At 33.2% G+C, this 26,898-nt stretch overlaps 1 protein-coding gene across 2 annotated transcripts in view; it reads left to right on the plus strand.

Moving 5' to 3' along the window:
• The window catches only part of Grik2 (glutamate ionotropic receptor kainate type subunit 2), a 624,705-nt gene extending 604,363 nt beyond the window's left edge, over positions 1–20,342 (plus strand). Inside the window, exons 16-18 of one of the 2 annotated variants that reach the window (XM_036168913.1) lie at positions 5,099–5,349; positions 14,365–14,450; positions 18,625–20,342. In XM_036168913.1, the coding sequence (XP_036024806.1) occupies positions 5,099–5,349; positions 14,365–14,412 (299 nt within the window). In that variant the 3' untranslated portion in view covers positions 14,413–14,450; positions 18,625–20,342. The remainder of the gene's footprint in view (positions 1–5,098; positions 5,350–14,364; positions 14,451–18,624) is intronic. The other variant, XM_036168912.1, reaches the window with a different exon arrangement.
• The last annotated feature ends 6,556 nt before the right edge of the window (positions 20,343–26,898 follow it).

Raw genomic sequence — 26,898 nt, forward strand, 5'->3', positions numbered from 1 at the left:
TGGAAGATGCACTGAATGTGGCTTTTCCCCCCTCAAAACATTGCAGCTATTAGAAGGAGAAATATGAATTTCTATATTACTTACCTTCATATTGGTATTCCTCTGCCAGCATTAAAGTCATATGAGGTCCATTTATCTCATTATTACTGTATTATTAAGATGCACTGAAAGAGTATAAGGAAAAATGTACAGAGAATTAGAGGACATTGTTATAGTAAGTAATGCAATGGATTATGTTCTGCAGGCTGACACTTCGGCATAGACTATGCATGCTGTGAGTTGTGTACAAGTAAGGCAAGAGAACGGTATAAAGGAAGATACAGGGGCAGGAACAAAAGGAAAAGAAGACTGGAAAAGATAGAGGTGAAGACCAGTGAAGGGAAGAGAAGGCATAGAGAGGAAAAGAAGCAAAGAAAACTAAGAAAAGGGCAGGTACAGCTAAAAGGAATGGGCAGGTTGGCATGAAGGAAGGAAGAGAGGAAGAAAGGAGTTATCTCTCATAATAAAGTCATAAATTAGCTCAAGATATAATTTGTAATCTGTTTACTCTTCCTGAAAAGCTTTACTATAGTATTTGAAAATATTTAAATGAAGTAATAAGTTTACATAAAGTGATTTCATATGAATTAAATAGTTGAGATGTTATGAATAACTTTGTAGTTGAATAAATGCTAACTTGCTAATATTATGCAATTTTTCTGTGCAGACATTCATTGTCATTGCATTTAGAGTAGCCCACCATCCATGTCCTGACCAGGCATAACCCTTCTCTTCTCAGCTCAGACAAGCTCAGGTGTGCTTAGGGTGGTCTTGTTACAGACTGAAATGGTCTCTATACCTTCTGTGAGCGTTCATTTTTATAGTTAAAATTTTAAATACCTGACAGTTCAAAACACTTCCATGAAGTAAACATACATGTATGCTTTCTTCCTTCTGAGTCTTTGATTGTCCTTCTCTCTCTTCCTTCTTATGTAAGCGAGGTAAAAAGCATATATTTCGTTAACTTGAAAGGAGATAATTGCAAAACTACAATGTTCCTTTCAGGCTGTAGAATATGTATGATAACTAAGGAATGTCCCAAGAGAGGAAGAACAGAAAAACAAACAAACAAACAAAAAAACTAATGACCAGAATTTACATCATGAAGATTCAGAGACTGATTTTGGCTTCAAGAAGTATTTGTTTTCTTCTTCTTAAAAAAAAAAAAAAAAAAAAAAAAAAAAAGGCTTGATGTATCTACCCACATCTCACAAATGATGAAAGTATCTGACAGTTTAAAACTAGAACTAAAGACATCTGTTACTGTAGAAACTGAAGCATCCTAGACACGTGTCTGTGTCTTGTTTTATGTGTGGTTATCTGCTCTTTATGCATTGGTGGTTTCACTTTCAGATGTGAGAGAATTTATTATGGTAGACACATTCATGACTGACTATAAATGAAATGTAAAGAAACTGAAAATTACACTGCTTGGTAAACATGGTGTACTTGGGAGGTAGAGCCAGGTTGATTTGTGTTTTCAGTGCTTGAGAGGCAGAGGCAACAGGATCTCTATGATTTTAGGTCAACCTGGTCTACATAAATGATTTCTGGTCCACTCAAGGTTGCAAAGTGAGAACTTAAGAACTTGCTACTTTCATGCAAGAAACTTGGTAGTAATGTGACTCTTCATGTCCTTAAGCTTAACTTCAATGTCATCAGCCTCTTACTTTCAAGTTATAGGCTGACCTAGCCTGTGTTTTAGTAGATTTCCCCATTAGTTTAATAGAATATGCTGACAAAAGAAAGCTAGAAAGAAAAGGTTTATTTTAGCTGATAGTTTAAAATATATTCCATCACCATGGTGGGGCAATCAAGGTGACAGGAGCACCAGGTCATACCACACCCACAGTAAGAAAACTAATAAATGCAAAAGCCAATCTTTTCCATCTTTTCAGTCCAGGATGCCCACTCAGGAAAGGATGCCACCTACAGAAGATGGGTCTTCCCACATTAACACAACCTATATAATAGACTACAGGCAGACTCAACAGCCCAGCTCCCAAGTGATTCTCTATCTCTCAAGCTAATCATTGACGCTAACCATCATACTTGGCAACTGGTACTTGAACTAAGCTTGTGACTATTATCGTGTATTTCATTGTTGCTAAGAGCAAGGCTGTGTAGACAAACAAAGACACTCCTGTTCTTTGATCTCAGTATGTCTTTGAGATACTGTGATTCATTGTTCTGTCAGTGCACATTTGACGTTAGCTTGTATTGCAGGTAGATGCCTCCTGAAAGAGCATCACATTGTGTGTCAAGGAGGTAATAAATTAATTTTGAAGTCCTTGTCCTAGTTTCTTTTCTACTGCCATGACAAAACACTATTACCAAAACAGCTTATTGAAGAAAATGTTTAGTTTGAGGATCATGGTTGCAGAAGGACACATACCATGACCATTGTGGCAGGGAGCAAAGCAACAGGCAGGCATGACACTCATTCAGGGTCTTAGAAATTATACCTTTAAAAAAAAGTATAACATCTTTTTAAATTTTTATTTATTTTTCCATTTTTCTATCTATCTATCATCTCTCTATCTATCTCTCTCTATCATCTCTCTCTCTCTCTCTCTCTCTCTCTCTCTCTCTCTCTCTCTCTCTCTCTCTCTGTGTGTGTGTGTAGCTTTTTGAAGCAAGCTTTCTCTGTGTAGCCCTGCTTGTCCTGGAACATACTCTGTAGACCAGGGTGGCTCATTCAGAGATCTGGCTGCCTTTGCCACCAGGTGCTGGGATTAAAAGCATGTACCCTCACATCCATCTCTTTTTATTTTGAGATTATAATGTTATTACAACATTTCTCTCTTCCTTTTTCTCCCTAAAAACCATCCTGCAAATTCCCCCTTGTTCTCTTTCAAATTCATGACTTCCTTATCTAAAATATATTTACATCATACAGACTGAGAAAGTTATATTTAGTAATATATACATATATGCATGTAATAACAATTAATGAAAAGAGAGGTATTACATCTTGATCAACAAGCATGAGGCACAGAGAGCTAACTGAAAATAGCATGGGGTTTTGAAGTCTCGAAGCGAACTCTTAGTGACACACTTCCTCTAACAAAGCCACACCTCCTAATTCTTTGTAGATAGTTCTACCAAGTGGAAACCAAGTATTCAAATTTATGAGCCTATGGAGATCATTCTCATTTAAACCAGCACATTACCTTCCCTTTAAAAGTGCTTAAACTAAATCAGTGACAGTTAATAAGTTAATATCAGTTATTTACCATCATTGATTGCATTCCTTTCTCATTTCTATCTATATTTGTAAATATTCAAAGGGAATTTCTATGACATAAATATGTGGTACTTTTTTAGCAGATGCCTTATTGTCAGCTTGTGGTAGGTAACCAACTACATTGAAAATAGCCTGTGATATTGGTGGTATCCTATGGGAACCTTTCAGTCAATAACTTAGAAAGTTGAGGCCAACTACTGGTACTAAGGGTTTTATTTGACAGCATACAATGTTTAGTTGAGGTGCTGACACATTATATGATATTAACTTTTTATAAACCATATAAACCTTTATATGTGCGCATGTTTTGTCAAGTTTCTAAAGTATTAGGCGTAGAGGGGCCTTTAGTGTCCGCTGTCCCTCCCTGTGCGATCTTCTCCACCCTGACTCCCATCTCTCTCCCCAGTCAATCCTCATCTTCGAATTTCCCATTTATGCCTTTAAAACACTGTATTGTCTTCAATCTAACATGGAAGATTTCTTCCCTCATTCTCACTCTTAAATGATTATATAACACCTGTAAGTATTTTAAATAAAACACACATACCTATAGCAGAAAATATGCAGTGTTTATCTTTCTGTATCTGGCATAGTGTTTTCAGAGAAGGTTTCACAGAAATTATTTGGTGGCCAGAGGTGATCATTATTCCTGATCTGCTTGTCTCTTCTTCCCAAGTTCTGGGAGCATAGTACACCTCTTTGCCCAACTCTATTCATCATTTTCAACAAGATATTACAGGATCATTACTAAGATTTTCCCTTATTTTACTAAGAGATCTATAAGTAGAAACATGTTTATGTAAATCATCATTCACAGCACTGACTTAAAATGTAAAGGTTTAACATTTTTTCTGTTAGGCAGAAAAGCATTATAGGGGAATTTGTGCCCCTACCCAAAGAACATAAAATATATTATTGGAAGAAACTTTGGAAACAAGGCTTCTGGGTAGGAATAAATAGGACCAGTCTTTTGTGGCAGATGTTGAAGGATGCAGATATTTTAATATATTTCTACCTGTGCTCTGGGCATTCTATTAACAAGATTGTACTTACCATGCAGTTGCTAATGTATGTATATACTTATAAGTACAAATATAAATTTTGTTTATATTCTTGTCTCTACTTAAAGGAATACAACCCGAAACTTAAGATTATTGAAAACAATTAAGAACTATTAACACTTTTGGATCATAGGTTCCAGAAATTATAAATGACATTGTAATAATGATTTTTATAAACCAATTCTAAGGAAGCAGTGACATTTTATTGACATGAAACAGCAAGAAACCAAATGTCCTATGTCCACACAGCAGGGAATACCACTGACACTTGCCTGCGAATCATAGCAGCCTTAGCCTACTGCTTTAGATACAGGGACATAATTCTCCACAGCTTTCCTAGATTTTAGCCTCAATGTAGAATTGTTTCCTGATATGAACTAAACACCTTTCTATTCAAATTATTTCCATTAGTCATTTCCTCTTTATAATTTTATTCATTATCCAATACTCCAGGTCTGTCTTTCAGAAGGAGTCAGTCTCTGTAATACAATTAAGATATCTTATCAGACTTTATAATCTAAATTTCCATCATTCTGTACGAAGAATATACATGAACAAAAAGTCTAGAAAGCTGACTTGCTTTAGCTATCCTATTAAGGTTTTGATTATTGTGTTTTTCTGTGTTGCTTTCACTACTAAAAGTGAATGTGGATACCTGGAAGCATTTGTAAAATCTCTATTCTCCACTTGTGATCTTAATTATAAAACTCTGTTTTCCTTGAAGTTGTTAACGTACAATCTTCTTTCCCAGGTTCTCCATATCGAGACAAAGTCACCATAGCGATTCTTCAGCTGCAAGAGGAGGGCAAGCTGCACATGATGAAGGAGAAGTGGTGGAGAGGCAACGGCTGCCCAGAGGAGGAGAGCAAGGAGGCCAGCGCCCTGGGGGTTCAGAATATCGGTGGGATCTTCATCGTCCTGGCGGCCGGCTTGCTGCTCTCAGTGTTTGTGGCAGTGGGAGAGTTTTTATACAAATCCAAAAAAAACGCTCAATTGGAAAAGGTAAATGTCACATTTTTGCGATTTAAAACACTTATTTTTCTTATGATAAAACACAAGTGACAATTTTTCTTCTATTTCTAACCATGAGAAATGCTTTGAGCTGTAGCTGCTGTCTCATATCATTCATTCTATGACTAAAATATATATTTTGTGAAATATATTCATATATTTCATAAAACTCATGATCATCCTCTTGTCCTTAAATTTATTGATAAAATGTTTACTTGTCAGGGTGCAGGGCAGATAGATATATCTATCTTATTTATAACTAAATTAGGAAAATTTTTCCTGCTTGAAATTCATTGCTGTTAGATTAACGGAAGGATACAGTTACTGAGGGAAGAAAAATAAAAAACCGTATTAGAAAACTAAAAATATTTTGTCAAACAATCCCAGATAGTCATTTGATGCTGCATAGTAGATAAATTTGACGTCAGTAGAGTTACTCTTGTAATTCTTATGAGCACATCTTAGCCTGCATTAGAAATTCCATTGCTAATTTTCTAAGTTAGTAAATATAAATATTATGGTTTTGACATTGCATATTTTTCTTAATGAGTCTTTTACTTTATTCAAAGTCTTTATGAAATATGTACAACCACAAAAGTGTTAATTTAATTTTTCTTTGTCCTTAAAATATTTAGTCTCTTGTAGAGATACTTTTTTATTCTAGTTGAAAAATTTGTGATCATTTAGCTTCAATATTTCTAGCTCTATAATTTGTTTCTATAAATATTAAAAAAATCATGAAAATTACAAAGATAGCACACACCACCTTTGTATGTATGATTATAATGTTAGAAATGAAATGAGCAACATTTTTTTCTATCTTCCCGTGCTTTATTTGTTTTCCTGTGTATAATAATCTTGGTTTTTTTGTTTTTAATAGAAATATATATTTTTAGGTCTTTAGTAAATGTATGAGTGATGTTTTATTCTCCTTAGCATTGGTAAAGTTTATGAAGTTTATTGTTAAAATACAAAGATCAGAACAAATGATATTTAAAAATATAATATCAAACAGTAAAATGTGTAAAATTCATTCTGATAATATTCTTTGAATACATATACCAGAAACTATTTTTGTAAAATTATAGCTGACAAATATCTTCCCTGGCTTGAATGATTTACATTATAATTGTTGACCCACTCTTAAACCAGAAATTTCAATACATGTTAAAGATTTTCTTTGATTATAGTATGTGACAACTTTTAGTTATCTTTTACAAATGAATATTTTGATAGCCCTATTCTATCTGACATAACAATACATAAATTTTGAAATCTTTAGACATTCGTACAGCTTATTTCCTAACAATATCAAGGTTATTATTTCTGGTAGCATGGCTAAGCCAAATTCTGTTATGTTAATTTGAGTTGGTTATATATAAGTCCACTCGACACTGTGATTCTTTTGATGGTGTGAAAATGGCTTTGAAAGCAAATATAAAGGACAAACCAATGGGCAATCTCATCAAGGCATTAATTGACATTTTTCATTAATTTGCCAATAACTGATATTTGCTTTACTTTAAAATAAATCCTATATTTATGAAAGGATATTGGGTTTTCTAGTGAGAATGTCTAACCATCCATATGTAATGATTCTCATAAGTCTATCTTAATATTAAAATAAAACAAATTGAATCTAGACACTATTGGTATTGTATTGTCATTATCTCTAGATGTTTCCTCCTTTGATTTACCTGAGCTTTGTCCTTAATTGAAAATATCATTTCTTTTCATTAAATTTTAAGGGGTATGGTTATTTAATTTTGAAAATAAATCTAGTTTGGTGTTATCACCTCTAACTGAGTCAGTCAAACTTCAGATATTCAACCTCTGCAATCTGGGGCCTTAACACGATTCCTAAAAATTATTAAATAAATTAGTGTATATTGAGAGTAGCTGGGGCTGTGATTGTCCTAATAGTCGATGAACATTTGGCTACATTCCCTGATTCTCACACAGACACTAAACTGCCTCTAAATGAACATAACCTGCAGCACATTACCTGGCCATAGTTGCAGGGTTTCTCTTTCCAGTTTGCAGTTTCATCCAACCACATTAAATTATTCTTGGGATATTGTATCTTTCTTATTGACTGGAGTGATCATTGTCCTTTGTTCTTCCTTGAATAGTCCTAGCCATCATCTTAGGACAGACAGTTAAGTACACATTAAATTGTCCAGAAAGGTTCCCTCATTGTAGGGTATAATGTGTCTGGTAACTTGGCATAAGTTTGTTTCTGTAAGATATAGATGTGTTTCAATACCTATATTAATGAAAAAGAATGGGACTTGCACATTACTTTATGCTTACTTAGCTGTATGTTACATCATTTAAAATATTCCTCCCCATATAATGACAGACAGAAGGTGATTTACTTATATAAAACATGCTCAAATATTAAGCCTGACTATCTTTTATCAACCTACCCTATTACCTCTTACCTCTCTTATACTTTTTTTTTTGTTTTGTTTTGTTTTGTTTTTTGAGACAGGGTCTCTCTGTGTAGCTTTGAGCCTTTCCTGGAACTCACTCTGTAGCCCAGGCTGGCCTCGAACTCACAGAGATCATCAGCCTGGCTCTGCCTCCTGAGTGCTGGGATTAAAGGCGTGTGCCACCACCACCTGGCTCTCTTATACTTCTTAGCACACCTAATTCACACTACCCCTTTAAAATCTTCAGGATATTAAGCAATATCTCATGGCAAAAATCTATCTGTCTATCTATCTATCTATCTATCTATCTATCTATCTATCAATCTATCTACTTACGTACCTATCATTAATCTATCATATATCTATCTTTCCATCTATCAGTGTATCATCTATCTATCTGTCTGTCAGTCTATCATCTACCAAATTATCATGTATCTACCTATTTTTTCTATCTACATTTCTTGTAATCTGATCTGTCTAATACAGCTATCATAGCTATCATCTCTACCAATAAATCAATAATAAAACTAATTGTAACTATTTGTAAATATATACAAAAGAGAATATCACTGTTTCTAGGTAATTCAATATGTTAGACTAAACAATTATTGATTTATTAATATTGACACGTCCTGTTTATTGTGATAATTTCTGTGGGTTTCATTTCTTCATTTTCCATGGAAAATGTCACTGGCTAGATGATTATGCAGCAGCTAATCATAATTGGGTTTTACTATGAACAATATTTCTGGATTTTACTGTGAACTCTATCATCTATCTATCTATCTATCTATCTATCTATCATCTATCTATCTATCTATCTATCTATCATCTATCTATCTGTCTGTCTGTCTATCTATCTATCTATCTATCTATCTATCCATCCATCCATCCATCTATCTATCTATCTATCTATCTATCTATCATCTATCTATCATCTACAAGCCAATTCTTAATTTATTGTTCATTTATCATTTCTTTAGCTTAGATTTTATTAATAATATTAAAATAAAAGTAAATATGCTATCCAATTAATATTTATTAAGAAAACATATCTGCAATGAATTGTTTTGCATGTTAAAGAAAAGAAAAAATCCAGCCCTAATGCTCCTGTGTCCGTTTCCTCTCCTCTTCTGTCATCTTCATTCAGTCGACAGGATTTTCCAAAGGAAAAAAAAATGTACTTATATATGAATGAATTGTAATAAACAAAATACACAAACCCCATCTGAACTCAAATTTTATAGTTAAAATTTATGATCAAGTGATAGACTATCTAAATTCTCATCTCTAATGATAATAATGAAATGATAATAGTACATATCATTTCAATGTTGTAATAAATGTCTTTGAGACCTCCTCTTCTAAAATAAATCATTTAAAACCAAAATTCTTGAATATCCATCTTTTCTTATATTTCTGATTTGTTTTTCAGTTAAACAAAAGGCAGGCTAGATAAAAATGAAAGATGAAGCTGAAAAATTTATATTATATTTAATATATTAATATTTAAAATTAATAGTATAAATTTTATTTTCAGATAACTACTCATTGGTATATTGATTTTCAAAGTAACAATTGAATATTGCTTTATATAATAATGCATCAAAGATAGAATTATATATATATATATGTTAATTGTTGTGAGAAATAAATATTTTCTTCACTTTCTGATATTTTACATGACAACTTGAAATTATATAAAAATTTTATTTGTCTGAATAAATAATTTATAAGTAGGTATATTTAATTTTTGGATTATATTTTCTTTGACTTTATAAATACTGTCTAAGAATCCATTAATAATTGAATTTAAATAATCACTCAAAGAAATGTTTGCCCATCTCAGACACTGTCCATTTCCTTATAACTGAAGGAAGCTGCTTTTCAAAGCGTTTTGATTCTCAGAGCTGAAGAGACACTGCAGTCGTTGAAACACTTGTTGCTCTTGTAGTGGACCTGGGTTCCGTTCTGGGTCCTTCATGATTGCTCAGGACTATCTGTAACTGCAGTTCTAGCAGGGCCTGATCCTCTTCTGTTCTTCACGGGCACCAAGCATTAAATATACAGACACATGGAGAGAGCACTCAGACATATAAACACAGAAACAAACATTTGAAAGAATTTTGACTCTCTATTAACTGTGATGACTGGTTTTGTGAACACATTTCTAAGAAGTTTAATTTTTATAAAATTATTTCTTATATAATAATTCATGCATAAAAATCTTTTCAACTATTTTGATTTTGCCTTTCTTTAAATGGTAGACATAATTCTGTACCATTTTGTTTTCTAGCAAGAATAATAGCATAACAGTTTGATATTTCTTATTTGTTTTATTTATAGGAATATCTCATTCATTGTGTAATTAAAATGAATTTCCCATACACATTGCTGTTATTGTATAACTTACATGTAAATTATTGAGTACCTTCACATGAAAATACAAAATGATACCCCAAATATTTACTTATCATTTTAGCCATAAAGTAAATATAGTTAATATGCCTGAAATCTATAATAAATATGGAAGATAACTGTAAATATAAGGAGTAGAGACACAAGAAAATTCAACTGCTCATTTTGGTTTCTGGTAAGATGAAATAAGACTTATTTAGTTTAAATTTTCTGGACAAATGATCTTGAGTTTTTCAAAGAAAACTACATTTCAAGCTGGGTGATTTCATTTCATAGAAACCTCCAAATTGAAACAGACTGTTCTCATAGCCTTCTATTTAAATTACTTTTAGAGTTTTGAAGAAATGGTGTAACAGAAGCCTGCTTTTTATAACAATTTATGTATTGATAAAAGTCCAGCAATACAGTCTAAGAAATTATACAAAACTATTTTATTCCAACATTTACATTTTACAAGTTATGTCTAAATAAATTACAAGTATCTACACTTTTAATCAGCTGTTTTTAGTGGAAACAGTTCAACTGCATTTTAGTTTTCAAAAGTTAGAAATTCTAGGATGATGTTCAATGGAAGACACTTCAGGTGGAAAGTGTACATTTATTTAGAACTCAAGCTAAAATTGTGAGTAAAACCAAGTAAGTAGTCCATTTGGTGTCATTTTTGTCACTGTCTAGAAGCCTGGTGTTCTTCTGTTTCCCGTGATATGCATAAGGTGTGCTGTATGACTTTTAAACATGTCTTTTATGTATGCATCAATTACAGCAAAACAGGATGTTTGTCTTCATGTTCTTCTCTGATCTTCCAAATCAGCTAATCCATTCCTGTCATTTGATAATAATAGCCCATCTTCTGTATCCCCATGAACTATCTTTTAAAATTAAGGCTGGACTTTGACAAATAATTATTCTACCTCCTTTTAGTAAGTGGTTTTACAGGTTTTAAAATATAGTTCCTCTTTTAGGTTAAAGAAAGAGGAAGATCCTGAGACCTAGAACTCACTATTGGTAGAGAAGAAGACACATCTCCAGAGTTAGTTATACTTTCCACAACCAGAGATACTGACCAGTACTGTTAAACAAACTTCATGTTGTAGAAAATGCACTGAGAAATTTAGTTCTCTTTTTGTTTTGTTTATTTTATTATTTTCTTTGACTTTTTGAGATTATAAATTAAGTATAACATTTCTCCCTTTCCCTTCCCCACTCTGAACTCTCCCATATTCCCCTCTTTACTCTCTTCAAATTCATGGCCTCTTTTTTCATTAGTTGTTATTATGTAATTATAAGTATTTAACTGGCCCTTCCTTCCTTTCTCCCTTCCTTCCTTCCTTCCTTTCTCCCTTCCTTCCTTCCATCCTCCCTCCCTCTCTCCCTCCTCTCCCCCCCCCTCTCTCTTATTTTGTTTTTTGTATTTTTTTTTTTGAGACAGGGTTTCTCTGTGTAGCTTTGGAGCCTGTCCTGGAATTCACTCTGTAGACCAGGCTGGCCTCACACTCACAGAGATCTGCCTCCTGAGTGCACTACCACTGCCCAGCTTAACTGTTTCTTTTAAAAATATTTTTCTTTAATACTATTTATGTCTCTCTGTGTGTGTGGGGTCTGTGAATGTTAGTGCAGGTACCTATGGAGGTCACAGGTTAGATGTCCTGGGGCCACCTGATATGGGTCCTGTAGACTAAATTCTCCTCCTCTGCAATAGCAGGGAACACTCTTAGTGGCAGAGCCACCTCTCCAGATTATAGTTACCTGTTTCTTGATTGTTTCTTTCCCTATGAATTTGTATTGAAAGCATGTGTAAGTCAGACTTTTAAATTGGATAAGCAGATTGAAGCCTTTGATCATACTCACTTTTTAATTATTTCACTCACCAATGTTTGAAGAACTGGTTTTAAAATTTAAAAGATGTAGAAACACAGGACACCTTTGTGTCACTGGGTTTAAGACTTCTCAGGTTTTCTTAAAAAATGACTCAATATTCAGACTTGTGAATTTATAATTAAAATACTTTAAAAGTTGTGATATGAGAGCCTGTCATTTCTTACATGTATGCAAAGAGTAACCCTTGTTTTAAGAATGATCTCACTAGCGTGTAGAAGCTGTAACTATTGCTTAGATAGAGGCTAAGGTAGAACTGCAGTTTCCAGAAGCTGGGGGGGAATGACTAACCAGTGGGTATCAGGTTATCCTTAGGCAACTACAACCAAGTTCTGGTTTGACACAACTTTTATATTCAATTGTTAATGTTATTAAAATGTTAAAGCTCTTAAATTAAAAAGATCATAATTAATAAGAATCAAGATTTTTCATGTAACTGTAATATGAAAATCATTTGTGATTTTAATATCATGTTTAAAAATGATAAAATTGGTACATGTAGCTGCTTCAGCTTAGCAGCACAAGCTTCCAGAGCCTGCCTCTTAGTTGTGTGGATGAGACTATTAGCAGGAATGTGATGATCAACACCTTCTTATAAAGCATCCATTTCTGTATTGACTGAAAGTTCCTGAAGCCTGCCACCCTTATTTATTTCTAGTTAAAGTAAAGGAAATATAAAAATGTGGAGTGGTGCTCTATTTTTCTCCATCTCACTGTACTTGAAAACTGTAATATAAATATTGGGTAAATTTTGTTTGAAGTCAAGGTTTCTGAGAATACTTTATAGTTTGTATATATATTGCACTTATTAATATGTTTATTATTATAAAACACCCCAGGCTGAGTGTAGCATGCTTTGTTGTTTAATGCTCTGACTGATATTTTTTCATTTTTGTATACCTTTTCTGTTTGAGTTATAACTCAGTATCTAAGCACTAAAGATGACTAAGAAGAGAATCTAGGCAAATGCTCAGTTGGCAATGAACTCAGGACAATGGTACTACACCACAACATTCAGAGAGGGAAAGTTAAATAATGAAGTTCCTGCTTCCACTCCGATACTATTGATGTATAAACCTGAGAATTACAATTTGTATTTTCAAGGCTAAGTTTTATTTTCTAAAATTACAGCAATTAAGCAAAATTATCTCTCAAAATCTAATGTGTAAATTTTCCTTTCAGAAGGCTTCTGTAAATATCCTTACTATTTTTTTTTTAAAAAAAGCTGCAATAACACTGAATATTAAGATCAAAAGTACTATAATGTTTGAGCATCGGTGTTTTAGCTAGTCATTCACTTAATTCATGGCTTTCCTGTTATATTCATTAGGTCAATTCACATTTGTGATATATAAGGTGTTAGGTGCTTGATATTTCTTTAAAAGCTTCCAGTTACAATCAAATAAGTCAGGGGTGAAGTTTTATTTGGTCATATTAAATTACATTTATTTTTCTTAATGTACTAATATTTTTATAAATATTATGTAATTTACATGTTTTATATACTTTAGTCATTTTATTACACATTATTTAATGTGATTTCCTGCAACTGCTCTCAAACAACTGTTTTTGGTTCCCCCACTGTATTTGCTTCACAGTTCTTGAATAAATGACTAATAAATCTTTCCATAGATATTCAGTCCCTCTAGGCAAAACACGATTGTAAATACTTTTTGATGAAAAGTAGAGTAATGTTTAGTTTTTTTTTTTTTTTTAACTTTTAAGGAATAGAATAAAAGAGCCACAGGTCACCTAAAATATAGTTTGATAGTAAAACTGTAAAAGTATCTTATGCTTTTTTCTTCAAGTGGCAAATAGATTTATTTAATATAGGGTTAATAAGCTTAAATTGGAAAACAAAATGACTAGTTCTTTTTCATCAGAGGCTGATTTTAGCATAAAGTAAGCTTCAAATATGTCAGAACATATTTACAGGTGGATTTCTTATATTAAACCTTTCTGTGCTGTCCCAGTTCATACACATTGTGAATCATACGTATAAGGTTAGGAAGTTAAGTTACTAAGAAAAAAATAACTCTGGAAAACCAACAATGGTAATTTTAAATCATTTATGTATTGATTATGTTTTTACTTATAATAAAAATATAGCATAGGGCTTTTCAAATGAGGCATATAAAAGAATTCAAAACCTTCATTTCCAGGGATGTGGAAATAACAGGTTGTTTCATTCAATGTAGTAAATTTTTATGAAGAGTTTTACTTATTTTAATGCAATTATCCATGCTAACAGCTCAAAGATTTAAATTTTCATTTTCAGGAATCTTCTATTTGGTTAGTGCCACCATACCATCCAGACACTGTTTAGTAAACTTTTGAAACTTTCTAAAAGAGGTTTTTAATATGGTTAGTATCCTTGTCCCTTTCTTTTCCTTTGTGTAGTCTGTTACCTTAATGTGAAGAAACATTCACTGTTGTTTTCCCTGTAAGGAATGTCCCACACTGCAGGACAAAATACCCCGTGTCACCCCCAAGCCAGGGGATTGCCAGGCGCTCCTCGGCCCCCCCCCCCCCCCCCCCCCCCGTCTCCTTGCTCCTTTTCTCCCCCTTCTCTGTTGTCCATCTCCTTTCATCTCCCTCTTCCTGTCTTTCTTCCCTCCTCCTGTTTCATAGTGACAATCTAGGAAAGTCATATTAAGTGCACATGACTGTTTTAAAGACATTTCAAAGGTAGATAAATGAAAATCCTAATCCATATTTAGAACTAAGAAAAGCAATTGATCTCTCTTGAATGATATGAAGTTAAAGCTATGTTTAAACATTGTAGTACATTTTTGACAGCACAAACTAAAAGAATAAAGGCCCATGAAAAACTGTGTAATTTTTCTGGAGACAAATACATATATCTATTTGGGAATTTGCAATTCAGACCTGAGGTAGATAAAGGGGGTAACATGTTAAGAAATGAATAAAAATTAATCATAACTCCACTTCAAATAAGATCATCAAATTTATTTGGAGGTTGGAATGAGAAAAAAGAAAGGAAAACTTGTTGTCTCATAATGATTTTATTCATAAGCAAAACCGTTTTTCTGGTAATGGTACACTGATAGGTGAAGAAACTACTAGCAAATTTCAGCTCATTCAGAGAGAAAATTAACAAAATTGGTATTTTAAAATTATATGCTAAAGACTCTGATTAAAGTTTTTTTCTATTTTGTACTTGCTTAGGAAATGAGGTTACAATTTACAGTTTATTTTAAGAAATAAAAATGACTGGATATTTAGCTTAAGCAAGATTTTATTTATGCTTTATATTAACATTATAAATTTGATAATATATGACATTAATTTAAAACTTTTTATACACATCCATGTGTAGTCTGAAGCAAGCATCAAATACTAAGACCTAAATACCTTGTTATAAATGAGATAGAATCTTTCCTAATAGGATGTGTATGCACATTGATGTTTTTCCCATGAAAACAAGCAACCTCGCCTATTCCTCTAGCACAAAAATTAATGTTTACATTTTGTTTTGTTTTGAAACCTATATAATCAAATAGTCGGAGGTTAAGACTGAAAAAAGTTATTAAACATTAGCTGATATTTGAAAACTCTATTAAGTAAAACCATCTTTCAAATTATTTAAATTCACATCTCATATCAGTTTTAAATGTCAATGGGATCAAGTTTTATCTTTGTTATATTAACTATTTCATATTAATCAATTCTTCTATTAAATGTTTCAACAGAAAGTCAAGACTATCTTACCTCAAGACAATGTATTCCTTCCCCTTTTGGAGTCAGATTTTTCCATTTCTTCCGTGTTGTCATCATCACCATCTTCATCATCATTATCATCATGTTGTTAATAAATACATCTAATAGAAGGTATTAAGCAGTAAGCAACAATGATCCAATGTACCAGCTGACAGTGGCATATAGAACCTTAAATTAAAATATGTAATGAATGTCAAAAGCTATAATGTCACACACAATACATAATTTCCAGGCAACAATTTTGTAATTCACAGGGAATTGATGACTACCATCTAACCTTCATCCATTACTAGTGCTAATACATTAATTGTTTTACTATTTTAAAGTTACTAAAGTCTTAAAGATTTTCAATGTGTTTTATGAAGCTTCTAAGATGCAAACAAACCTTTATGCAATGCATTTGGAAGTACCATAAAATAAAAGTAAAACATTGGAGTCATGCACAGCTATAGTTAATTGGGTTGCTGTTTGAACAGCATATATGGGTATAAACAACAAGAACTCAATCTCTTTGTATTTCATCAAGAGTGGAACACTGGAAAATTAGAGGCTAGAGATAAAAAACAAATGACAGTGAGGGTAACACACTGAGGCAATAAAACTAAATTGAATGAAGTTGAAGTAGCCTGTAGAAGAAGCTTTCTGAATGAAACTTTAGTTGTACACTGAAGCAATAAATAGTCCCACTAAGCTTTAAAGGGCTCAGCACAGCAAGTATCAAGACAAGAAGTCAGAGAGGATGGGGATGAACACCAAAGCAGAGAGGGATGTGTGAAGAAAAGAGAAAGAGTTGGAAAGGTAGTAGGAATATAGGTAATGACAAGGGGACTGATCCCAAGAGATTTTGGTGGGAGAAAACAGGAGATACCAATTTGATGTGTTTCTTATATGTTAATAAACATATCTTCTTCTACTTACTTCACCATCAATGATTCAACAACAACAATAAATAATAAGAAACACAGAGCCAATTGCAGAGTTAAAAGCCAAGAGGTCAGAGCAATAGCTGAGAGCTGAAAACCTTACCCTTCACTGCTGCTTTGTCTTTCCTCTCTGCAAGAGACCTACTTCCTGTGTCCTGTCTTTTAAATAGACTTTCTGTTCTGCCTTCTCATTGGTTGTAAACCCAGCCATAGGGCCTCCTCATCACTGCCTGTCTGTACAGACCTCCAGGTCTTCTATGGTTGGTATTGAGATTAAAGGCATGTGTTGCCATGCAGGGACTATCATTGAACACATAGAGATCCTGCCTAGCTCTGCCTCCCAAGTGCACTACCACCACCCAGCTTCTGCTATGGCTTGCTCTGACCCCAAGGCAACTTTATTAATATACAAATAAAATCACATTTCAGTACAAATAAAGTATCACCACAAAGAACCTTTTAGAAAGGTGAGGATATACCATGAAGTAATAAAAGGACATTAGAGCTAGGTCAAAAATCACATAACTGTAGACAGGAAGTCTTACTGTGTGTGAGCAACTGCAAGTCACTTTTTCTCTGAGTGATTTGCACAGACACAGTGAGGCCTAAATAATTTGTAATGTCATTTTGGGTGTCACAAAAGACTATACATGCAAAATGTTTTTAAAACATCAAATACATATGCTATAATTTTTTATCCTGTATCCTAAGATGATAAACTCCAAAACAACAATGGCTAACTCATTAGTATGTCTCAAAGTATCTACTATTATCTCATCATGTTTCATATCATCTTTTAGAATATTGTGAATTTTCATGAATGTATACATTTGTATCTTGTGTACATTTTGATTTTTGCCCAGAAGATCCTAATTTCAGTCTCAGATCACTTAAATTTCAACTATTGAATTAAGTCAGTTCAGGGATCTGTCCTCTATGTGTCTTTATCAAGTGAGGAAAGATATTAACAAAATTTTACTTCACAATATTAACTCTAATATGAATAGCCAGAAGCTGTAATAATGAGCCCTCAATATTCATGCAGAATTAGTGGAAAATTTATTGTCAATAAGATGAAAATCACAGTTATCCTTTTCTCCTGGGGTGAACTATTTTCAGTTTTCTGTTATGAAGGTGTTGATAATGAATTGCAGATAATGTTTGTTTAGGTGTTAAAAATTTGACAATTTCAGGTTGGGGATTTAGCTCAATGGTAGAGCACAAGGCCCTGGGTTCGATCCTCAGCTCAAAAAAAAAAAAAGAAAAAAATGAAAAAATTTGACAATTTCTCATTTCATGATTGTATCATGTATGTTTCTAGTCACTGTCAATGTTGTATAGGTATAATAATAGCAAAGCCTGTAATTAAATTCCAGAAATTTTATTTATGTTTGATGTTTGTCTGAGTGCAATTTTTGTTGTTTTGAGTTAAACAGTGGAGAAACAATGTTTAGAGAAAATTTGTGTATATCACCTTGTAACCCCAAAAGTACATTTTCTATTATATTTAATTAGAAAACACTATTGAGTATCAGATAGAGATTTGTTTGTGTTTAAATTCTAAGATAGATATCAACATATACTAATCAACTTTGCATAGTATCATAAGAATATCTAATTCAATCTATTTGAATGACAGAAATTATTAATGGAGAGATCATTTTACTATCAGGTGGCAAATTTCTTTAAACTAGCCAAGTGATGCAATACTCTCCCTCTATGTGTCTTCTATTAAAATGTAATAATTTGTTGTAATCATCATGAAATAGTCTAAATGTTTTAGGCTGGCAGGCTGGCCAGTCTGTGAGGATGATTGTAATATTATGTCTACCTGTCACTTTTATAATGTCCAATCTCTCTGTGTTCTTCTGTAGAGGTCCTTCTGTAGTGCTATGGTGGAAGAACTGAGAATGTCCCTGAAGTGCCAGCGTCGGCTAAAACATAAGCCACAGGCCCCAGTCATTGTGAAAACAGAAGAAGTTATCAACATGCACACATTTAACGACAGAAGGTTGCCAGGTAAAGAAACCATGGCATGAAGCTGGGAGGCCAGCCACCCAAGCACAAACTGTCGTCTTTTTTTTTTTTTTTTTTCAAACAAATTTAGCGAGAATGTTTCCTGTGGAAATATGCAACCTGTGCAAAATAAAATGAGTTACCTCATGCCGCTGTGTCTATGAACTAGAGACTCTGTGATCTGAGCAGTTGCAGTGATCAGACTTGACTTACAAGCACCATGGATCAACCAAGTTACACGGGGTTACACTGTTTATCGTGGGTTCCTCCCTTCTTTCGAGTGAATGTTACATGCAAATGTTGTGGCTGGTTTCAAATGCAGTCCAGGGAGAAACTGCAGGTTCCTTCTGAAGTTCACCTGTTGCCAGGAGACGGAATGTCGGTGCCCAAAAGGGTAACCAATAAAAATGTCATAAGAATAAAAATGTGTGGAATCAGCAAAAATTGTAGTGTTGCAAGAAACAATACAGTCCCCGGGTCACCAAGACAATAGAAGTGATAATGTCACTAGCCCTCAGTGCTCAGTATAATCATCATCCAGACAGACAACATGTGCTTACAGAGTGTAAAAGAGTGTAGTGCTAAACACAACAGAATTCCATAGACGTGGAGCAGAAAGCAGACCACCATCCGTTACTTCTCTTTCTTTCATTCTTTTTCTTTTTTAATAGTCTGTGTCATGGATTGAGATATAAATGGCAATTTTGAAGGCAATAATGTTTTTTCTTAAAATATTCACAGCAAGGACTTTAACAGGTGACCCAATCAGATTCCCACTTATTCCCCCAAAACCCATAGCCTAAACTATAGCAGAGATAAAGAAGCAAAGGTAGGTCAGAGATTCTGAGTTAAAGGATGATGTTTTGCAGTCCTTATTGTACATTGTAAAACAGGGCTCAGTGTTGCTGGTGATGTGGAAGACAGAAGATTTCATTCTGACATTCTGTATTGCCAACTGAAACTCTCATTCCTGACATAAAGACCTTGATGGAGCCTGGGCAGATTTTATTGATAAAGAATGGGGATATGTCACCTATAGAAAAGTACTGATAGGACTTTGAGGTGGACTGCATTTAACAATAGTCACAATGTTAAAAGAACAAAATTCTTGAACAGTTTTTTTTTTTTTCAAAAAATGTTCAGGTTTATTTGTGGAAATGCAAGATTTCTATGAAAATAGTTTTTGTATGGACATTTTTGTAATACTTTTTATCAACAAAATAAGAACATGTGTTCCTGTCAGGGGTGTGATGTCAAGCATGAATGGTAGTGCGTGTGCACCACCAACGTTTGGTGAAAACTATTTTTATCAAGAAAAAGGAATCATAGAAGAGAAATATTTTCAAGTTAGATAATATAAAAGCTAGGTGCACTACCACCACTGCTTACCACACCACACCCCTGATTCCCACAAGGCAGATAACATATTGTGACGGACAGTTGTGTGTAAAATGGTAAAAAGACACAGATCTCTTGACAACATTGTGAAAACAGTTGAGTGCACACAGTTTGCTGTTTGAATCCAATGCACAAAAAATTTAAAAACTCCATTAAAATTATGTCCATTTTACTTTCAGCTTTGGCTTTGATTTTCTCTTGCTTGTGTAAATGGATGTAAAATATGCTTTTGTACAGGAAGTGTACATCAGGAATTGTTAGGGTCTCAAGGTTAGTATCTTCTCAACTTCCCACAAAAAGGAAATGGCAAGCCTGAAGTTGCTTCTCTCTCTCTCTCTCTCTCTCTCTCTCTCTCTCTCTCTCTCTCTCTCTCTCTCTCTCTCCCTCCCTCCCTCCCTCCCTAACACACACACACACACACACACACACACACACACACACACACACACAGTTTTTAGACTTAAGGTAACTGGAATGAGAAAAACCATGGTTGTGGAGAAGCAACCTTATCTTATCTCATTTTTAATTAGAAATTGACTACATTAATTGTTCTGCATTGTGCTTTGTAATGGTCACTTATCTATTTAAAGTTATACTCATATCAAATTTAAGAATTTATTCTGCATTGACAATTCAATAAAGTTCATGAGAGGAACAAAGAGAGACAGTTTCAGTATTAATATTACTAATTAATTTTATATCTTAACACATCAGTAGAAACTGTAAAACACAAAGTATAACAGATTTATGCTTTGAAAAACAAATCTGTAAGATTAAATTGATTTCCCTGATTAGTTAATTCTAAACATGAAATTATAATCTGAGCGTCAGAAAACCATTGGCAAAATTTCATGAAATATTTCTTAAAATACTCATAGTTACATAATCAAATTGCCACAATTTAATTAAAATGCATACATGTATACATGTGAGTGCTTTAAATATTTGTGTACTAAGATTATTATCATATTTTACTTACTTTTTGTTCATGTTACAAATTTAGAGTTATACAAATCACTGCTAAATAATTCAGTACTGGTATGTTTACTGATAAACAAGTTCAAATAACATAGAAGTATTTTTGAAAAACAAATTTTAATTCTTTTGAAAATATTAATTTTTACAGTAAAAAACCTTCAATATTAATATCATAGGGAAATTCCATGAATATATAGAATCTGACATGTAGAATTTGCACATTCAATGAAAAAACTGGATCAAAAAATGATCACTTGAAACAGTTCATTAAATAAAAAAGAACTCTCACCAGACATTTCTTAAACATGTTGAATAAATAATTCTAAACATTTTTGGTAATTTCATGTATGTGAATAAAGCTAATTTTTAATCAGATTTTAATTTGATTTTAAAGTACTTTATAAACTTCAACTTATCACTATCTTTACTAATTTTAAACATTGGGCATAAAATTCAAACTTTATTGTTAAGTAGTCAGGAGATAGTGACTTTGATGTTCAGTAAATTTGATAATGATTTTATTAAAATATTGAATTAAAGAGTTTTTAAATATGTAGCAAGCTTGCTGTATTTTAACTTTAAAAATAATTTTGGATATTTATAGTATATATCCTTTACAATTCTAATTCCTAAGGGATGTCTACATCATGGACAGGTATTTTCCTATATTAGGTGCTATATTAAGTACATATATGAGATATTAATTTTGGTTGTAATAAATGAAATTCCTAATTACTTTCAAACCTAATATCAAACAATGAACAGAATTTCTCTGAGAAGAAAGCCTATGAGAGTCACCATCATTTTCTAGAGGAAAAATTTTGGAAATCCAAGGAAACACCTGCTCTACTCATCATCATAACTTATGACTTGAGAGGATCAATGGAGGCACATGGACTACAGCTATAGAAATCCAGCAGGATGACGACATTAGAGATTAGAACTCACACATACTGCAACTGAATAACCTGAGTCTCTATGGGAACACCAAAGAAACACACACAGTTACTATTGAACAACCCTAACCTTTACTGGAACACAAGGGGAATATAGTCTAGTTTATAAATGTATAAAATGGAGAAAGATAGTTTATTGATGATAATGTTTCAGATATTTTGTTGCTCATTTATATGTATATAAGTGCATAGGTAATAAAAGTACAAATTCCATGCCACCATTATTGAGTATTATGTGTACTAAACACTACTGATTTTAAAGTATTTTAGGATCATGAACACTTTTGATGTCTGTTTATTGTGAAGCATATTATACTTGGAGAAAAGTAATATATACACAGAATTCTGGACCATCATTTTAGTGCTATCCACAGTTGTTGTGCCACTGAGTCCAGGCTCACTGAATGCACTCTAGTTTGCTGATATAATGGACAGAGAAGATGCAGCAGTCTTAGATCATGAAAAATATAATAATCCCATCTGTGTTGGAATATGTCAATAGAGTGTGCACAGCATTGTAGAGAACTGCCTTGGGATTCAGTGTCAGTTTTTAAAGGTAACATAACAATGAAGATTTGGGTAATGTCTGTCCTAAATGTATGTAAAATTAGAGTCACTCTTCTCCACTGTGAGCTGAAAAGTAACCAGATCTGTAGCATATGCAGTTGTGAAGTCTTCTTTATCATTTCTTTATTTGATTTATGTTTAAGTTTCAGTAGCTTTTATAGGAATGCTGAATATGTGCATTGGTTTTAAATGCTTTATGTATAAAAACATTTTTATTCTACCACCATTCATAATAATTTGGCTGTGCATTGATTCTTATGAAGACATTTGTTTTCTTTTCCCTTCTTTATCATCATTTCTTCTATCTCTTCTGTCTTACTCCTCAGCCTCATTTTTGGACTTGATTTTTCTTATCTGCTCTTTCAATGTTTAGACTGTTGTGGAAAACCTGAAGTCATGGACATTCAGTCCCACTTATTTTGATTCTCTTCCTCTTCTGCCCCCTCCTCCTCCTCTCCCTCTTCTTTATTCTTCTTATTCCTCCTCCTCTCTCTGTCTTCTCTATCTCTGTGTGTCTATCTATGTCTGTCTGTCTCTCTTTTTCTAGATGTGTATCTACTGTACTAACCCTTGCTAGACTTTTCAATGTAGCTACTATTTTCAATTTCATGAAAAAAACCCTGAAATAATTCTCTATTCTCTTCATACTCTTCCTTGTTCTCTCTACAGCTGTTCTCATGTCTTGCAGTGCAACAACATTGAAGACTCCATATATTTGCTTGCGATTTCTTCCTATCTCTTTCTGAGTCTCTGTTTTAAAACATTTCCTGAGTTTCTCCCATCTGTGAAACTATTTTAGTTTTTGTGAGTTCTGTTTAGTGCCTCAGCAAAAGATACTTTCTACCTAAGCTTTTTTTCTTTTTTCTTATTTGGGTTAGGGAATATTGAGGCGTTAGTGAATGATTTATTCTTCCCTCTACTCCTCCACATCTCCCCTACCATCTTACTGTCTCTCCCATTCAAACAGAACAGACTTCTAAGAGATAAAACAGAACAAAATAAAATATGAGATTAAGCAAAATCCATCAGATGGAAATTGGACAAGGGAAATCAACAGAAGGAAAGGAGACTAAGAGAGGGTACAAGAGTCAGAGGCCCACTCATTCACTTTGCTAAGTTGATTTCTCAGTGGTTCTCACCCTGTGCATCACAACCCCTTCTGGAATTCACAGGGGTTACCTAAGACATTTGGAAAACATGGATATTTATATTACAGTTGATAACAGTACCAAAATTACAGTTATAAAGCAGCAATGGAAATAATGTTATGGTTTACTGTATTAAGGAGTTCCAGCATTACAAAGTTTGAGGATCACTAATTTCACAAGGTCTGGGCCTTGTTCTCCTGGTGTCCTTCATCCCCTCTGGCTCTTTCACTCTTCCAGCCTCACCCTCCACAGGGGTTCTCAGAGCTTCGAGGGCAGGGATTCTTAGCAGACATCCCATTGAGAGCTATGTGTTGAAGGTTTCTCATTTTGTGAAATGTCCATTAGTTAACTCTTACTGTCATCTTTATGATGATGAAAAGTGGAATGAATACCACATTGGAAACTTTGTTTTAGTATATTGTGAGAGAATGCTTTTCTAACTTGAGTGATACTGTAGCTGAATATATGTGGGCTATTTATTGAGAAATAGTTCAAAATACCTCTGTTCCTCCCACAAACCTTGAGCATAATAGATTTCCCTGAGAGGTGTCTCTTAATTTTGTTGCCAAAGTCTAACAGTCCTGACCATCAATATTTCAGCAACTAGAGAATAAAGAGATTGAGACCCCAAATTCTGCACTGTCAGTGAATGAACCAACTATTTTTGCCCCATTTGTGCTCAGATTTATCTTTTAATTATCTCTGATATGTTCCACACTGGAGTCTGTGTTACTCTCTTTTAAAAACATTTGAAAATAAACACATACAATTTTTATGTGCTAGATTAAAATATAAGAAAAGCTACAATTGTCCAATTCTGTTGAAAGACTCCTTATTTTTTGTTTCCTTTTGTAATATTATTAAATTGATTCTGTGTAGCTATTTCCTGTTCCTTTGTGGTTTTTCTGACATAACTAAGTGATCCCAGACTTTCTCTTAGCCCATTTTGCACTGTACTTTGCATAGTTCTGAATCTGTGTATTGGTGTATCACTTGTTGACATGGCCATTGGCTTCCAACTTTTTATTGGCTTTTCTCATACTTGTTCTTGACAATTTATACTTGAATTTTTCTCACTATTGGAATTTTGTTGTTGCATGGAGCACAAAATTTGATGCACATAATTATCATTACTCTTGTCTGGAAAAAGAACTCTTTCTTTAGCAGTCAGTACTCAGGAATCTAGTTTTGAAGCAAACGAAATGTGTAATGACTGTGTTCATGTTAAGTGTATACAGAATAGGATTAGTTTTTAAAATTAAAAAGAATATGTCTCTGTTACTGTTTTATTCATATCAAATGTTTTATAACTCTATGTGTAAGAAAAATATATTTACAATTCAAATTACTTTTACTTTCATGGAAATACTGCACCCAAATGGAACGTAAGAACATTTCTGATAAACAATTATTTATATTTTAGTATTTACTTGATATATATCTTGAGGGCATATTTCTAATTCAAATCATTACAATTTTGATCTAATAAAACTTAAGAAACATGTGTCAAAATGTAGATTAGAAAACGTTCTTTGAGAACCACCTCAGACTGCAAGGTTTTAAGAATCTTAGTTAATGTATTTCCTCACACTATCTTCCATTCATATTTATTATGAGCTCAATTTAAAAGCAACTTTAAACAATATATCTCTGGCTCTTCCTAAAAATAGTCACTACTTCCTAAATTTTAATGGATATTCCCACATTATACTATAGTATTGACAGTTGCCAATATTTAGATGTAAGATTAATTTCCATCATTTAATATCTAATTAAATATATTTATTTTTGGTCTTTCAAGACATAGTTTCTCTGTGTAACAACTCTGGTTGTCCTGGAACTTGCTTACTGGACTTGAACTCACATAGATTCATCTACCTCCCAAGTACTGACATTAAAGGCGTGTGCCACCACTGGCCAGCACTAATTAAATATCATTAACTCTTTGAAAAAATTAGATCTTTTCATCTTAAACAAAATGTATAAGTAAAATATTAAATACAAGCTACATTTTGCTCATCATTTTTTCTATACATTTTAAACTTTTTATAATTTACCATGTGTTTTGATGTCTTTTAAAATATTTATACAGTTTAAAATAAACATTCTGGCTCCAGACAGGGTATCTATAGGTGTGTGTGTGCATGTGTGTTTGTGTATCATATGTGTTTATATGTATGTGTGTGTGTGTGTGTGTGTGTATATATATATATATATATATATATATATATATATGTATATGTATATGTATATTTGCTAGAAGAAATATATGTATGTGTGTCATGTGTATATACATGTATAAGTATGTGTGTTTGTAAATATGTATGTATGTATATCTGCTAGAAAGAAGTACTAAAGGAAATAATGTTTTTTTCCCATAAGGCTATTTGTCACACATTATATATACAGCCAGTCAGAAATTAGTTACATAGCACCTTCTTATAAAGGAAGCTGGAAAATGTAGACATTAATTCAAGCAGAAATATGCTGGATAAAATCAAAGGCTTTGCCACTGAAGATAATTCAGAAATAGAGGAAAGTGTCTGTGATCTTGGTTGTCCTGGGATTTCTGGGACATATTCCTGTTTGCATGCTCTACCGTGTTTTGCTGGCCATTTTCTTTGCTCACTTATTGTAGTTTGATAATGACCCTTTCTCAGCTAGTCAGTCTGCTTCACATTTGCTGAAGCTCTTTTTCTAACACAGTGGTCCTCAGGCTTCCTCCTGCTTAGACCTTTCCACACAGTTCCTGATGCTGCGGTGACCCCAACTCAGCGTTATCTTCATTGCTACTTCATAGCTGCAGTGTTGATAATGATATGAATATTACTGGAAATATTCTTGGAGAAAGAGGTTTTTCAAAGGAAACATAACCCACGGGTTGAGAACACCTGCAAAAAGCTTGATTTTCTCATATGGCACTTTTGAAATTTAGCAAGAAAAGAAAACACTTGATAGGTTGTCTGAGTATCTTTTATTTAATTATTTATAATATCTACTTTATATAAATAATTCTTCTACTTCCAAGAAATTGTTTTCTATTCTTTGACAACATAGTAACCATGAGGAAAGCTGATATTTGTCT

Source organism: Onychomys torridus, chromosome 19, assembly GCF_903995425.1.
Source record: "Onychomys torridus chromosome 19, mOncTor1.1, whole genome shotgun sequence".
Taxonomy (NCBI): domain Eukaryota; kingdom Metazoa; phylum Chordata; class Mammalia; order Rodentia; family Cricetidae; genus Onychomys; species Onychomys torridus.